This window comes from Myiozetetes cayanensis, unplaced genomic scaffold, assembly GCF_022539395.1.
Source record: "Myiozetetes cayanensis isolate MyiCay16 unplaced genomic scaffold, myiCay2020 scf22, whole genome shotgun sequence".
NCBI classification, from domain to species: domain Eukaryota; kingdom Metazoa; phylum Chordata; class Aves; order Passeriformes; family Tyrannidae; genus Myiozetetes; species Myiozetetes cayanensis.
Genome location: NW_026087434.1, coordinates 8,045,246 through 8,061,452, shown reverse-complemented (window position 1 = coordinate 8,061,452; position 16,207 = coordinate 8,045,246). Strand labels below are relative to the sequence as shown.

Sequence of the window (16,207 nt, the reverse complement as noted above, 5' to 3'; positions counted from 1 at the left end):
ATCCCCAAACTCAACCTGTCCCCAGGGTTTTGCTGCCCCATTTGTTGGGGAATTGCCAGTGGGGAATTTCTTCCCCCTTGTATAGTGTTTGCTAGAAATCTCCCCCTCTCTCCCCTGGCTTGGTGCCGTCTCTCTCCGTGGCTGGTGCTCTGCCCCCAGTGTGCTCACGAGCCTCTTTCCCATTTAGGGAAACGCTGAATGGGCCCTGCTTTTGGCCTGCTTGCAGCACATCTCCCAGCTGACTTTTTTTTCTTTTTTTCTTTCCAATCCTCCTTTGTTTCTGGAGGCTGAAATCCCCAGCCTCACCCAGCCGCGTGTGCCGGCTGTGACCTGTGCCAAGGGATGGCTCTTGGAAAGCTGCACTGGGGCAGGTGTGGAGGGGGGAAACCCAAGTTTGGATTTGTCCTGCTTGGGATGATGATGCTTGGTGTCAACAGTCTCTTCTAGCAGACAGAGTTGAGCCCAGGAGTGGTGGTGGCTGTGTCAGGTCTCTCCTGCAGGATTGATTTAATCTCAGCAGGAACAAATGCCCTGTGGCTGGGAGCCAACAGGCACGGCAGTGCATGGGCAGGAGCTGGGACAGGCAGCAGTGGCTGAACACAGGAAAGGGAGAGGAAGCTGAGGGAAATTCCCCTAAAAATGTTGAATCAGGATTTTTTTTTTTTTTTTACTGCAGATTTTCAAATCAGCTGTGCAACTTCTGCATCTGCAGAAAACGCTGACTCTGTGTTGTCAGGGCTGGATATGTAAGAGATGGACTGGGGAGCAGAGGGTGGTACTGGTCAGAAAGCTGGTTAGAGGGGACTTTACCATCATCCCTTTGCCCTGCTTTTCCAGCAGGAAAGGCAGCTGGAGTCTGATCTCCCAGGCTGCCTCCTGTAATTGGGGTAGGTCTGCTGAATCCACAGTTTGGAGCTGTTGCTTTAGTGGTGCCCAGCTCAGCTCACTCGGTCCCTGGAGTCTGCTGGATTATACTGGGATCTGGTCAGAGGGGGTTACCTTGGATGTGTCTCTGCTGTGAGCCTGACAGGGTTGTAGTAGACTTTTCAAGTGGACAGTTTAATGAGGTGTAAGAGCCAAGGCAGACTTTGCCCTTGCTGAAGGCAGCTGGTCCCCCTGTGGGTCCAGGCTGGCCCATCTCTTTCCCATTTGCACTCCCTGAGCCCAGCAGTTTAAAACACCAATCTTGCCTGTGTTAGACCTGCTGAGCTCTCCCAGGCAGTGTTGGTGCCAGAGCTGAGGGCATGGTTCCCCATGCCACACCACTCACTGCAGGGTGACTCCAAATCCCTATCTGCGTGGAGGTGGGAGCACATGGCCCATGGACCTTGGCAGTGATGTTTGTCCACTTGTGCATCCTTCCCATCCCTGTGTGGTGGAGCTGGAGCAAAGGGAAGCTGCCGGTGGTGCTTGGTGCTGTGTGGATGCTGATTGCCCCACCTCAGCTGCTCCTTTCACTGGCATCTGCCAAAGCCTTTAAAAGGAAAGGAAAATTTTGTTCATTCTTCCTCTCCTTCCTTTCCTCCTGCCCTTGTGTCCTCCTCCCACCGTGCAGTGAGCTCCCACACTGTGTCCATGCTGCCCAGAGGAAACCGAGTGGGTGTGGGGCTGCAGCTCCATCTGGGAATTGTTCTTATCAAACTGGTTCATGTCAAAAAGAAGAAATAATAATAATAGTAATAAAATCTTTGATGTAAGCAGGGAAATCAGGAGGTACAGCTGCTCCTGAGGCCTGACCTGCAGCTCCTGGTGCTTCCTGAGCCTTTACAGGGAGTTTTAGGGTCTTTGTGCTGCAGAAGATTTTAACGCATGCCTGAAATATCTCGGAGGAGCAGGGAGAAAAAACCAGGGGCTGGTGCAGGGAGCGCGAGCTGCTGGAAATGGCTCTCTGAGAAGGAGGGAGAAGCATAAGAAAAGCAAGTTTCCTGCCATAAGCTGGTATATTTATGACTGGAAAGTTTTGGGTTGAAAAGGTCGTGAGCAGGCAGCTGAGAGAGCAGCAGAGGCAGGGGCTGTAACAGCCCCATTTCCCAGCTCACACCCTGCTCTGCAGCCGGGACGGGACGGTCCTGTGGGGGTTGGGTGGCCCCGTTTGATGGGAGAGGGATGGAGAGCACCGGGAGGGTGAAGGACAGTGCCCAGGGCAGCTGGAATGTGTGGGGGGAGGCAGGATGGCATGGGATTTGTGCCCGTGGGGCTGCTGAAGGGGTGGGTTTGGGGTGGGGAACCTGAGCTGTGCCTGCCTCCTGCCCTGGCTGTGCGGGGATGGAGTTTCCAGCCCTGCCTCGGACACCATGTGAAAATGAGACACACACATCTGGAAGTGGAGTGCATGCCTGTAGCACTGCCAGTTTATTTATTCCTGCAAATTCTCCCTAATTAGAGACTGCTGGGAAGTTTACAGTGCTGGAAATGGTCTCTTTCCAAGGGGGTCCAGTGTTCTGACTGACCCTCTCCTTCTCTTTCCACCCCTGCAACTACCATAATTGTGCAAGCAGTGAAAATGGGGAGAATCTGTTCCCTGAGTTAAGGCCCAGCCACTGTGGTTCTTCCTGGAGTCAGATGCACCCTCAGCCACACGGGAAGGTTTTCCAATGGAAACGTGCTGGGCCCTGTGTGTGTTAAACTCATCAGAAGATGAGCAAGGTTTCTGAAGCCTCTTGTTTCTATTAAAACATCTGTGCTGTCATGTGATGCTGAGTTTCGTGCCTGTTTGGCCTTTAATATTAAAATGCGGTAGTTAATAATTAATTTTTTAAATAATTAAAGTAATTAAGTCGTTTTTCTGCTTGGATTCTGTACTGCACCTCCCAGGTTCTTAGGAAAGTCTGACCTAAAACTAAATGAGAAGACCGAGGGCTTGAGACTGGGTTTGTTTTAACTGCCTGAGGTTCAGGCAGATGCAGTTCCTGATCCTCTTTCCATTTCCTTCCCCTGCAAGTGTCCCCTGCTGTTTAATCAACACCAGGGAGTTGTGCTTCCCTTCCCTTCCCTTTTCCCTTCCCAGGCACGTGGGCTGCCAGCCTGCTCCACCAGCGTGCTGGAGACCCCACAGCCCTCCTGGGAGCACCAGGGTGGCTGGGACAATGCTCCTGGCCCAGGCTCAGGACAGCATTTCCCTTTCCAGGTTTCTCAGCACGCACAATAGCCAAAATCACTGTGTGAAATGCTTCAAGCTGGGCTCCAGCCCTGGCATGGGATTGCTGGGGGCACAGTGAGCTCATCCCGTGCTTACAGATCACCAGGTAAACAGCTTAATTGCTCCTTGGACTTGACGAGGCTTGGAGTGCACATGAGGGTGTTGGTGGGGGGCAGAGCTGTGCCCCCCAGCCCAGCCATGTGCTCCTGGAGCCCAGCAGGGTGAGTGCTGACCTACAGCATCCTTCCTGCTGGCAAGCAGTGGGACCAGGGGCGTGGTTTCCATCCCACTTGAGCACCTGTGTACCCAAACTGACCTCACTGGAGGCCCAGGCAGGCAGTGGAGGTGCTGTTGCTCATCGAGGATCAGCAGACATGGGGTGCAGGACAGACTGAGCTCTGTTTTCAGGTTAGCAGGGTGAGAGGATGGGTGTTGGTTCTCCCCATGCCTTGCTCAGTGTAATGACGTGTGATGCATCCCCTTGTCCTGTTCAAGAACAAGCCAGTACCTACTCTGCACGCTGATTTCATGGAGTTAAGCCAGAGATGAAGTTAAGCCTTCCCTGCTGGAGGTGGGGAGAAGGGATTGCAGGAACACAGTGTCTGTAGTTGTTTCTCCACTCACTGAGCTCCAGTGGGGCATTTCAGCTTCAAGGTTGTTGCAGAACACCAAGTTTGCTGTGTCCCCTGTTTGTGCACTGAATATCTGAGAAGCTGTAGGCTCAGGGACCATCTTCTTCCCCGTTCATATTTAATTTCTTAGAAATAGAAACCTGTTTGGCTTTTTTGCACCCTTGATTTCACAGCAGTCCCTTTATGTCTCCTATCAGTAGCTGGTAAAATCTTCTTCTCATTTCCTCTCTTATTGATCTGTTTATACCATGCCCATGTTTGGGTTGGGATTGGGTGTTTTTGTTTTGTTTTGTTCCCTTGGCAACAGTGATCTTTGCCTGCAGCAGCTCTCCCCTGTGGCACATCTGTGGGTGATGCTTCTGGCAGCCCCATCCTCTCTCCACCTTCACTTGGCGTGTGACTGATGCTGGGCAGCCAGGATGACTCAAGATGGAGCACTAGTGATTTCTGCTTTGCTGCTGAAAGTGTCTCATTTAATACATTCCAGGACCGCACTTGCTTTGGCTGTGTGGTGTTGGTGGCTCATGGTTGTGCTGGGACCCATTGGTGCAGCAAGGTCCTTTGTGCTGATGCTCTTTTCGTGAGCAAAGCCCTTTAGGTACTGACCTTCCATCATTCTTCCAGATTTCATCCTTTTTCTGTTATCCAGTCTTCAGAGTTACCTGATGTACAGAATGCTGGCTCTGTGTTGGTGATGTGGCTCTGTGGCATTAAGGGATGAGATATGTCTGTGTTTTCTTTACCAAAAAAAAATCAGTTAACTATCCAGAAATCTCAAATCAGCAAACGTGTTTTGAACCATTTTAACTTTTCCCATGATCTGAGTTTACTTGCAAGGGAAGGGAAGTGTGACTAGCACTGAAGTGCATCCGTCTTCCTTGTATTTCCTACCCCTTTTGGAAGCAGGAAGAGCCTGAAGTCTTGGGAAAGATCCTTTCTTCATGACAATTCCTGTGTAATCAGGGCTGGATTCATGCTGTCATCCACACGAAACTGCGTGTGGAGGTGATGGGAATTGTGTCTCTGGTTTTCCTTCCGGAGTCCCCTTGTCCCCAGCTGGTAACACCAGCACTTCCCAAGGAGCTGAGGGCTGGGTTCAGCACTGCTCCCTGCCTCAGCCAGCCCTGGTCTTGCCAGCTCTCTGTTTCTGAGTAAGGCCTGTAACGTGCCTCAGTTTCCCCAGCTGTGATGTGGAGATGACTGCACCTCTTCCTGGTGGGTTTGGAAGCAGAAGTGGGTTTGGGGCAGAAGCAGCACAGGAACTCAGCAACTGCAGGGGGCAGGGGAGTGGAAGGGAAGGTTATGGCAACAGCCTTGTTTTGGGGTTTTTTTTGGGGATCAAGGAGAAGAGCTGTGACTCACCATTCCTTCAGCTTCAAAATCTGCCTTGTCTGGGTTATTATGAGTCTGTTTCTACCTGTTACTCTGTTGGTGCTGTCAGTGCTGCCCTGTGCTTGAGCTGGCAGTGATGCTGTGGGGATGCTGGGGTTGGTGTCTCAAGTGCCTCCACCCACTCAGTGAACCTTCCCGTAAAGGCTGGGAAGGATGTTTCATCTGTGATCAGCAGCAAGATCCAAAAGATATTTGGATTCTCAATAGAAACATCAAGTGGTTAATTATAATATTTAGCTGCTCCTACGTAGTAGTTTTGGTCAGTGAGTCTCAAAGCGTTTTATAGAAGAGGCCAGAGTCAATTAAGAGTTTTGTTTTCTAATTAAAATAGGTGGAGGAAGGGGAAGATCCAGTGAGTGAATTACCTGTTTTTGTGTAGGAAATAGTTTAAGGCTCAGGTAGCCACAATGACTCAGGCCCCTGTTCTAACCCAGCCTGATGCTCTTGACTGCAGCAGATTGTGAGACCGATAAGAGCTACCAGAGTTCAGAAAAACTTAGACTGGTGGGAGGAAGAAAAATCTGCCTGAAAAACTGCATTCTTAGCAGCCTGCAAGGAAAATGTACAGTGCTGTTTAAAGTGTTTGGATAGGAAAGTCCCTTTTCTGCCTTAGCCTGTCTTGATAAGAGATCTTCTAACACCGATACCTGCTGTTTCTTTGGGGTTTTTTTCTCTCTTAGGATTTTCTCCTTGAAGTGATTTTCTAGGTCTGCTCTACCCTGTGGTCTGTTGGGATCTGGGGAAGCCTTTGAGGCACCTCACTGCCTGGAGGGCAGGAGAGCCCAGGGGTAATACAGTACCCACAGGACAAGGGTCAAGGTTTCTTGTATCTGCCAGTATCATGGCACCAATCTAATTTTAGCTTGGTGTCTATAACTGAGTGATCAGCAGATTTTACACACTGCCTTTTCAGGGCAGGAAATCCCTTCCAGGCCAATGAAACAGCTTTGCAGGAAGTTTGTTGCTCATCTAGAGAGCAGAGTGATGGTGAAGAAAGGGCTGAGCTGTCGGTGCTCTGGATGGCCTGTGGTAGAAAGGAAACAAGAAATATTTCCATTGTAATGTAAAACAGCGAGGAAAGTCATTGATCTAAAACCCTCCTCCAGCCAGGGGTTTGCAGAACAGGGATTTTATCTTGGACAGTAGTTGCTGGATGGGATATCCCAAAGGTCTCATCCAACCAGGAGCTTGAGGTGAGGCCTCTGATACAACAAAACCAGTGAGTGAGACCATCTGTTGTGTGAGCAAGGAGAGCAGCAAGTGACAGAAGAGATGTGATCTTCTCTCTTCTAAGAAGTGAGTTCCTTCCCTTTTAAGATAAAAGTTAAAGTCCAATGACAAACACTTGTGAAACGCTGGGAGAAAGGAGCAGGAAAGCCAGGTAAATGACTGAAGGAAATACTTGACACAAGGACAGAAGGAGCAGAACCTGATTACTTTATCAAAGGGAGTGTAGGTGATGTGATCAGTGTGGGAGATCTTTCACCAGGAGAAGGCTCAGGGTCCTTACTCTCCTTGATCTACCAGAAAAGGGTAAAGCAGGGGCTGTGCTGAAACCACATTTGGATGAATACGACACACGCTTGTGCTATGCTGATGGGGAACCCCAAAAACAAATTCCAGGGGAGGAGGCAGATCCCTCTGGGATGGGTGCTCAGCTTGCCTGTCTTTCTAGAAGAAGCATTTAGCTAAACATAATCTTTGGGGTTGAATATGCAGGTAGAAAACCAGATGAAATGGTGTTTGGTTATGCACAGATTGGACAAGTGGATGATTTGTTTTGGTCTTGTAAAGCCATGCCTCTGACATGGCTAAATCAGATAAAAGGGCAAGCAAGTCTCCAAGAGAGAGAGAAGGATGGGCTTATCTCCCTGGAGGAAAGCTGGCTCCTCCTCTACCAGCAGGCACTTGGGTTATGTGCTGTGGGGTGAGCTGTTTACACACCTTCCTGCTTTAAATACTTACTACTAGAGCTCTGGATATTCTTGTTATTCTTTAGTTGCTGTAATTTTCCATTTTTCTCTCCCCCTCTCAGTGCCTTAGGTGCACATGGGTGCAATATTAACCAGCTGGTTTTAATGAAAAGGGACTCCTACTTATAGTCCGGATATTTTATTTCACACTTCTCGGGGCTCTCTTCGAGGCCCGTTGATTTGCTAAACTTTTATTAGATCCAGGATGCTAACATCATCTTTGCTTAGGAAACACAGAGTGACCCAGGGAACTGAGACTAAACTAAACTGCCTCCAACTCTTCTGCTGAAGTGCTTTGAGCTCCTTCACCGGCTCCACGAGACCGGCAGACGTCATCGTGACACTCACTACTCACAATCCATCCAGCAAATGGGGTTTTTCTCTAGTGGTTTATTTCTTCTTCCTGCCTCCAGCTGACCTCAAAAGCAGAGCCCCCATCACACTGTCACACCAGTTCCTGTGTGACCTAGTTAAGAGGGGGCCACCAAACTCCAAATAGTGGGTCTGATACTGAACCTTACGGGATTTGCAAGACTCCAAACATCAAAAAATGTGCTTGGTCCTGCCTCAGAATGACCCTATTGCTTTTTAAAAATCTTTTTACAGTAATGATTTCTAGTTTCTCTTGCTTAGTTCATTTTTTCCCCACTTTAAACCTATTCTACAGGCTTGTGATGAGGGTGTACAGGGGAGTTATGATGCTTAATAGCCTTTACAAAGGCTACTCTGCATTCTGCTCTGCCAGTAAGGGCGTCATCCGTAGTTGTTAACAAAGTGGCTTTTTTTCCCCTCACTCAGTAACAAAGTTAATTATTGACAGTTACATTTTTACCTGTTAGAAATGGCTTGCGGATGTGACCTGCATATGAGCACTTGCAAAGGGATAAATAACGACACTTTCTTTCAAAAATCAATGCCAGCGCTGCGGGTTCATCCTGTGTGATGCGGCAGCTGCCACTGCTCCCAGTGGTGGGGACAGCAGGGACCCAGCATCCAGGAGCTGAACTCAGTGCCACGGGAGCCACAGGTCCACATTCAGCCCTGTTTTCCTCCACAGAGATGCACAGCCTTTTCCTCCCTGCACTACTGGGTTTCTGACATCACCAGGAGGGCAAGAAATGAAAGAGCTGAGTGCTGCTATCTGTCAAAGGGGAGGAAAACCACTGCATCTACCTTGAAATATCACACCTCTGTTTTAAAGGTGCATTCTCCAGGCTGTTTAAGCAGTTCTCATGTTTTCAAGTAATGCCTTTCCTTGGATTATAATCTCAAGCTATTAACTGTGTGGAAAACCTGGAGCTTATTGAGTCTGGGAAATTGGTACTGTTGGTTTCATTTTCTGGTTCGTGTATGCTCTTGGGGAGTCTGTGGTGTTTGTAGACTTTGACAATGTGAAATTTAAAGTGTGACATCAGTGATGAAGCACGTACTGCCTGCAGTGACAGATGGTAAAAGTGCAACTGTTTTGCATGATTTTTCTTTATGGTTCACCCAAAGTGGACTAAAAGCCCAGCCCGTTTTTTCTTTTCCTGTTGATGTGCCCGAACACATTTCAGTGGATATCATCACTTTAAAATGATGCTATTAAAACACAGGGTGGGGAGGATAAAAGAGGGTCAAGAGGACAGGATCTGAATCAACACGGGAAGGGAGAAACATCAGATAGCGAGGCAGGAGATACTCTGAGTGTGAGAGGTGGGGAGGAGGCAGCAGTACCACGGAAGGGATTGGTGTCAATGCCTAGAGCTGGGGCTTTGCCTCGCTGGCTCTGGATGGAGGGGAGGGAGCTGCGGCAGCATTGGGAACTCAGTGCTGGGCTCACTGTAGTCATGCCCAGAGGCACTCAGCTTCGGGACAAGTTTCGCAGCCCCTCCTGCTGCTACAGTGATGGTTTTTCAGAGCTGGCTGCTTGGATTTGGCAGTGATGGATTAGCGCAACTGGTCCTAGTGCTGGTTTGATTTTGAGAAATTATAAAACGGGAGGTGGCCGAGTTGCCCCTTTCCAAAGAAGGGCAAAGCGAGGAGCAAAAGGGTTATCAGTGCTGGAGAGCAGCGGGGATTTGACCCACCCGTCTGGGCTGGTTCCACCCGCTTCATGGGGCAGCGCTGCGTTGTTATCCCAAGATGTTACCCCTTACCAGGCGGGAGGGGGCACGGAGGGGTGCGGCGGGCGCGGGGTTCGGGCGTTCAGCCCATCCTCTCTGCCGCGCCGCTCCCGGGCCGGGGAGGGTGCATGCGGGACGCGCTCGACCCCGCGCGGTGCTGTTCGCCCGCGGGCGGGCGGTGCCCGGTTCCCGCGTGGGGTGCCCCTTCCACCCCCCGGCACATCGCGGAGGTGCGGGGCGGTGCGGGGGTCCCGCCCGCCGGGCCGCGGAGGGGCGGGCGGCGTGACGGGCGTGGGGAGCAGCCAGTGCGCGGCGAGGGGCCGTGCCGGGCCGGGCTGGGCTGGGCCGGGCCGGGGGCATGGCTCGCTGCCCGGCGGGGCGGGGGGCGGCCGCAGCCGCTCGCCCTCCGCCATTCGCTCGGGCCGCAGGCGGCGGCGGCTGCTGCGCACCCGCCGAGCCGGGGGGCAGCGCCCCGCGCCCCGCCATGACCGACCCGGCCGTCAGCGCCCACCTGGAGGGCATCATCTCCGACTTCGAAGGTGGGTGGCCCCAGGGATGGTGAGCCCCGGCGCCGCGGGAAGCTGCTTTTGGGGCTAAACCGGGAGGAGCTGCCGCGGCGGCGGAGCGGGGTGAGCTCGGCTCGGCTACCCCGGGGCACGGCTGCTGCCTCTCCCCCCTCCGCTGACACCCCGGCGGTCCCCGGTGTCACCCAGCGGGTGGGGAGGGCTGGAAGGAGTGGGGGCGTCATCCCTGGGACCGTCGGTGCCTTTTGTCCGGAGCGGCTGCGCCCGGTGGTATCTGCCAAGGCAGGGGCTTACGGGATGTTTTTTCCATTCCTGCCTTTCCCGAGTTGATCTGTGCAGTCTTTTCAGCTGCAAACACCCGCCTAACGAGACTGAAAGTCTGAAAAGACTGGAAGCCTGAAAAAACCCAGGCACTGGCCCTTCTGTCGACTCCCAGCTTTGGGATACAAACATAGCCCTGGAGTAGCTGGGATGTGGGTAACCATCCGAAGTTTTACATATCCCCATAGCGGGAGCTGCCAGCCCTAGAGAGCTCTGCAGTTGTCCCGTGGCGGAGCTCCAGTCGCCCGAAGCGTTGCCTTGTTCTCTGATGGAGGATCCCCTTGGTGGGATGGCTTCTCCCCGGGTCTGTGCCTCTTGCCTGCTATTCTGGCTTTTTCAGGCAAAAGAAAAAAAACCTAGTGGGAAGCCTGCTGCTGCCAGATGGGTCTGGGAGTCAGAGACAGGCAGAAGAGGGCTGGGGGGGTTGTGTCTGTGGCAGGCGTTGAGAGATCGGCTCGGGGGAGCTCATCTTCCCGAGCAGAGTTTTGGAAGAGCAGCTCCGTCCCTGTTCACTCGCACTTGGCAGCGACCCAAGCTGAGCTTTGTGCAGCGGTTTCTAGAAGGAAAAAAAAAAAAAAAAAAAAGCCCTCAAGAAATAGCGGAGATCTGGGGGCCGCGGTGAAAGCTTATCCAGGGGCTGCGCGTGCACGGCTATAGGCTGAGCCGCCTTCACCGCCTCCTGCAGAATCCAGCCTTTCCTTCGGGAAGGAGCGCCGTGGTGTTTTTCCTGCTGGGTAGCTGAGGAAGCTGAGAGAGCACAAGGGTTCCTCTTCCAGGTCAGGCAGGAAACGGGTGGCAAAGCTGGGGTCTCTGCAGTCCTCGTCGTAGGGTTTAGACACGTTCCTGTCCTCTATTCCCAGCCCCCGGGCTTTCTCCAGCTGAAGTTGGGAGTGGAGGGCATAGCAGGAGGGTGAGGGAAGTCACGTCCCTTCGGAAGAATGGGACTAACAAGTGTTGGGACACAAAGATCGGCCCGAATACACCATCTGTTTGGCACTTGGGGTTCAAGGGCGCCTTTGTAACTGTCCTTGGGGGGACGCGTGAGCTTCCCCACCGCAGGGCTCCGAGCGCTGATGTAATTACAGCTTTCCTCGCGCCCGCCCCAGTTGCATTTAAATCTCTGAAGAATGAGTAATTCCCTACTTGGGTATGATAAAGGCTTGTGCTGCGGGCCCCGGGCTGCTTGTGCGGGGTCCGTGTGTGCTCCTCGGTGGCACCGAGCCGCTCCGCAGTGCCGGTTTTTTGCAGTCCATGGAGCACTTTATCGTTCCTGCCTGTGCAGAGGCAAAGGCCGGGGAAATCTCTGTGCATCTGCAGCCAAAAGGTCTGGCCTTGCCCTTGAGCAGGGATCCGGGCTACTGTTTCACAATTTAATTAGCTCTCTGGGTTGCGCTGCAGCTTCCCAAGAACAAGACAATTAATCTGTAGCCCGTAGGGCAGGAGATGCAGTGTCCTTGTTTGCTGGGTGGGTATCTCAACCCCGGGCAGCCCCTTGCCAAGCAGGAAAGATCAGCCAAAAATACCACGGAGCAGAAACACCAGATCACCCAGAACCTTCTTTGTTCTTGCTGGTCACACTCTGCCCGCCCTCTCCACTCATCCTGGCTGTTCCTGCCTGTTTTCCTTGTAGCATCCCTGCCTGTTTTCCTCACAGCATCCCCCCCTGGCATTGTGCCCGTAGGTTTCTTGTCCCTGCTGTATTGTGGCAGACAGGCAGTTGCAGCCTCGGCTGTGGAGCTGCCAGGCTCTGTGAGCCCGAGGAGATGTGAGGGCCCCTCGGGAGAGGGAAGCAGTATGAGGTACTCATTTCCAGTTTAGTTTCCAAATCAAAGCAACGTGTGAGAAGAAAAGGCAGCACAGCAGAGTGTGTTCTTCCTCTTGAGCCCGAGGATGTGATGGGGGTGGCTGCATCCAGGCAGCAGTGCATGTGCCCACCTTGCACTGACCAGGAGGTCCTGTGGGAGGGCACTAGAAAAGTCCAGAGACTTCTGCCCAGAGAAAGTGTGGATGTCCCATCCCTGGAATGTTCAAGGCCAGACTGGATGAGGCTGTAAGCAACCTTGTCTAGGGAAAGCTGTCCCTGCCCATGGCAGGGAGGTTGGAAATAGATGATTTGTAAAGTTCCTTCCAACCTAAACCATTCTATGATCCTAATCCCGCTTATTTGACTGACAAGAACTTCCTTGTCTCTAATGGGGGAGAGCATCATTAGGTCTGTGGTTTGCCAGGATTTAGAGAGCATAATAGTTCTGCCCCTGGGTTTATAGATTTTGGCAGATTTTCAGAAGCGTGGCTGGTTCATCCGTGGTTGCAGCAGTGCTTCCCAAGCTCACCTCTGCCTCAGAGGGCAGATCCCTCAGCTCCCTGGGGACTCAGGCATGGACTCCTGAGCTGCAGGGAAGGGAAACTGCAGTGGTAAATCAGCCCAGGTGGTGGGATGCTTATGCAATGTGTTAACATTGTGTGCACCCCAAACCACGCTCACACAGTTCAGGTTGGGTGATATGGGAGTGTCGGTGTCTGCAGAGGGGGTGGATGTTCCTGTTCCTTTAGCTGGAGCTTTGGTTGGTTGTGAGAATGCCCAGAGATAATTCCACTGTGTGGTACTTGTCTTCCTGCTGAAGGTGTAAAGCACTGTGTGCTCAGTATGTAGTGTCTGGTACTAAGACAGAAGAGATCTGCTCTAGCCCCTCATCCCAGTGGGATGTGGCTGCTGCTGAGCAGAGTCCCAGGGATAACTGAGGTGTGCTTTTGCTGGCAGTTGCTGGTGGTGATTTGGCAGCAGCGATGCTGAGCACTCCTTGCCTTTGCCAGCACTGTCAGTCAACACCAGATTCATTTCCTCGCAATGTTGAAACACAGACTGTCCTAGTGGGTGTAAGCTGTGCGTGGTGGAAGTGCTGAGTAAGTGTGTGGAGAGGCAGGAGGGTGCCCAGGGGTTCACTGTGGTGTCTGGAGCTAGATCCTGGTGGGGAAATAGGCTGTCAGCTTTGCTCTGGCAGAAACCATGGGACAGCATTTGTTGATGGTCCTTAGTCCCTGATCTTCCCATGGAATTTGTGCTGGCTGGTGGGCAGTGCTGTGGAGCTGGGCACTGAGGGCAGGGAGCCTCCAGCCCTGCCAGGACATGGCACTGCTGATGGGAAGGCTTCTCTGGCTGTTTTATTTATTTATTCTTCCCTACTATTGCACACTTTCCCTACAGGCACGTACCTCTTTCACCACCTAATGCAGGGTATTTTTAGTATTTCAGCAACAGACTTGGTCTCATGAGGTACAAACCCATGCTAAGTTATGTCCCGGTTCTAAGGGTCGTCAGAAAACCATCACCCAGGTCGTGCGATGGGGGCTGTGTTATAAATAGGCTTTTCTACATGCATGAAACTCATGGGCTCATCCTTAAAATTTCCTTGAGCAAATGCCCGGGATGTCTGCGGGACACGTGGCTGCGGTGCACCCCGCGTGCCTGCTGCCGTGGGGAGCAGCTGCTGCCGCGTGCTGCGGATACTGGGACTCAGCCCTGCTGCTAATATTAGCAGGAACGTGCCAGAGGGACGGTCACAGTGTTATGTGGGTGATGTGGCTCGAATTCAGTGCAGTGGAAAGCCCTGGAGATGGGATGTGCCTCGTGTTTGTGTAAGCATCTCACTTGGGTGAGTCCCTCCTGGAGATCTGCAGGGTGAGCGCTGCCCTGGGCTCGCACGCACGGGAACGGGCTGGGAGGCCGGGTGTGTGACTAACGGTCCCACGTGTGCCCGAGGTTCAATGCCTGGAAAAGGAAACGCAGAAAGATCTTTCCGATTACATCTTGGATCATCTCAGGCTCCAGGAGTGAAGCAAAGCCCCTGAATGTCAATTGTTGGGTTTCCTGGGCTGTCCCCAAACAGTCATACTGAAACTAGTCTCTCCTGGAGCTCTTCGTCACCACTCCAGTGGTGGGCAGAGGAAGAGCCACTGATTGATGTAGCTGCTGCTCTGAGACAGCAGAGTCACCTCTGATATCCTCAAAGTCAAACTTTACAGCCACTTCAGAGGGTTTTCTTTCTTTTTTCTGTTCTTCTTACCTACATTTTTCAATCTGAGACAAAAGATAGAATGCATGGAAGTTTTCTGCCAAATCACCACATGATAGGAGAGGAAGGAGCTGAGGGAAGGTGCTTGTGGGAAGGGAGGATTTGTTGTATCTTCCCCTGCAGAACTGGCCTTCAAGCAAGAGTCAAAAACCCACATCTGCCTGGTTACAGTGAAGACCTGCTGTTGTGGGTTGGGTTTTTCCCTATGTATAATTAATTCATTGGGAATAAAAAGGGTGGGAGAGAGTGGGACAGGGAAGAACAGGATGTGGATCTCTCTGTCCACATGGGCTGGGCTCTGGGGATAGCCTCTGGCCCTGGTTAGGATGCAGAATTATTCTACTGCTGTTTATGGTCTTCTCACACGAGGAGGGCTGGGCTGTGTGTCCTTGGGGACAAGCACTGCGGCACAGAGCAGTGTCCTTGGCTCTGCCACAGCATGGAGGGCTGCCAGTGTTGGCTGGTACAGGTGAGCTCTTGCTTTCCATTGGGGATCAGTCTTGGGCAAAGTGAGCTCATTGTGCTAGTCATAAAGAAACCTTTCAGAAGTGTCTGGGTGGGAAGGGAGAGAGGGTGAGAGAGGATGAGACTTAAAACTGGATGCAAGGCAGCCACTTCGGTTGTGCAAGTGCAGTGCTGGTGTTTGGAGGTGAGTCAAGGCTTGGAGCATGTACACCACTCTGGCTTATTCTGTACTCACCAGTCTCTGGGACCTGGTGGCATCTTTCCCTTAGTAGGGGACTCACCTAAAATGCTTTATTCTTTGCTGATTGCCTCTTGGTGGTTTAGGGCAGTGAAGCGAGTAGGAAGCACCTCTATAACACAGTGGGTCATGCCTGATAGATTTGAGTGACCATGGCTTTGTCTCTTGGCCAATACATGCAGGCAACCCTGAGGCTAAATGAGGGTCCTGGCACCTCTGGGTGTCCTGTGGCCTCCCACAGGGTGCTGGTTTAAGTTCTGGTTTGCTGCCCTTCCTTGCAGGGAACTACTCAGCCTTTCCCAGGAGCCAGAACCCAGACAGCAGCCACAAAAGCCCGGACTGAGACTGGTCATAAATTCAAACACAGTAATGGAGACTTCAGAGCCCATAATCACTCCAGATATTCATGGTTCTGACTTTGATATTTAAGGCAGCATCTTTCTGCAGGACCATTGCACAGCCCTGCCAACCTCCCAGCCTCCTCCTGCTGCAGTGAGCTCTGGCACCTTCCTGGTCTTTTGAGATGGGATGTGGAGGCAACAAGCCAAGTGATCCTAAACCCTGGTTAATCTTGTTTCAAGCCTGTAAAATGAGTTGATGGGTCTGAGTCCAGCTCCTGATGGGGCTGTGCCTGTTTGGTGGGGGTCGGGGTCCATCAGGGCAGCTCTTTGTGGGATGGGGTGAGCTGTCCCCTTCAGCATGAGGATAAAGTTGTGTCCTAAACACTTCTCATTTCACACCTCAAGGGTGTAATTTGGTTCTGGCACTCCTCTGTTGGAGGCATCAGCAGTTTGCACCCACCTGCCCTGCTGCTGCTGGGAGGGCCCTCCTGGGTGTAGGAGAGCCCTTCTGACTTCCTCCCCTGCCTCAAATAATGCTGGTAAGGAGGATCCATTGGCCAAGAAGGGGTTTGTTGCTGCCTTCAATTTATTCTGAAAAGCTTTCATCTCCTGATGGCTGTGACTCAGGCTTTTACCCTGATTGCTTCTCTGAGGTTGCTGGATGGAGCTCAGCCCTTGGGTCTCCTGGGGACACATCCAGAGTGGTGGCCCATGTGTGGTGTCCATCCAAGCTGGCTCTTGGCTGGTTTCCCCTTCCATGGGAGGAGTGTCCCCCTGCATCCTTCCAGTGCTGCAGTGGTACCCTGTTGCCAGCATCCAAGTTAGGGCAATTTGGGTTAACAGGGTGCCAACCTGTTGCCTGGGTGTAGGCACTGCTGGTGTCAGGCAGCCTCCCGTGGGTTGCAGGGCAGGGGATAGTGTGACCACATCATTCTGTGCTGCTCTCCTGGCAGGAGAGGTGGCACTTTGAGTAAACATCACAAAACTGTGCAGCCCCTCGCTCC

At 52.3% G+C, this 16,207-nt stretch overlaps 1 protein-coding gene across 3 annotated transcripts in view; it reads left to right on the top strand.

The window, feature by feature from the left end:
- SEPTIN9 (septin 9) overlaps positions 1-16,207 on the top strand; it is a 134,297-nt gene that overhangs the window by 54,134 nt on the left and 63,956 nt on the right. The window contains exon 1 of one of the 3 annotated variants that reach the window (XM_050319167.1): positions 9,616-9,780. The exons of the other annotated variants lie outside the window; for them this stretch is intronic. Coding sequence (XP_050175124.1) covers positions 9,726-9,780 — 55 coding nt within the window. The 5' untranslated portion in view covers positions 9,616-9,725. Of the gene's footprint in view, positions 1-9,615; positions 9,781-16,207 lie in introns of those variants that run through there. 3 annotated transcript variants of the gene reach the window in all.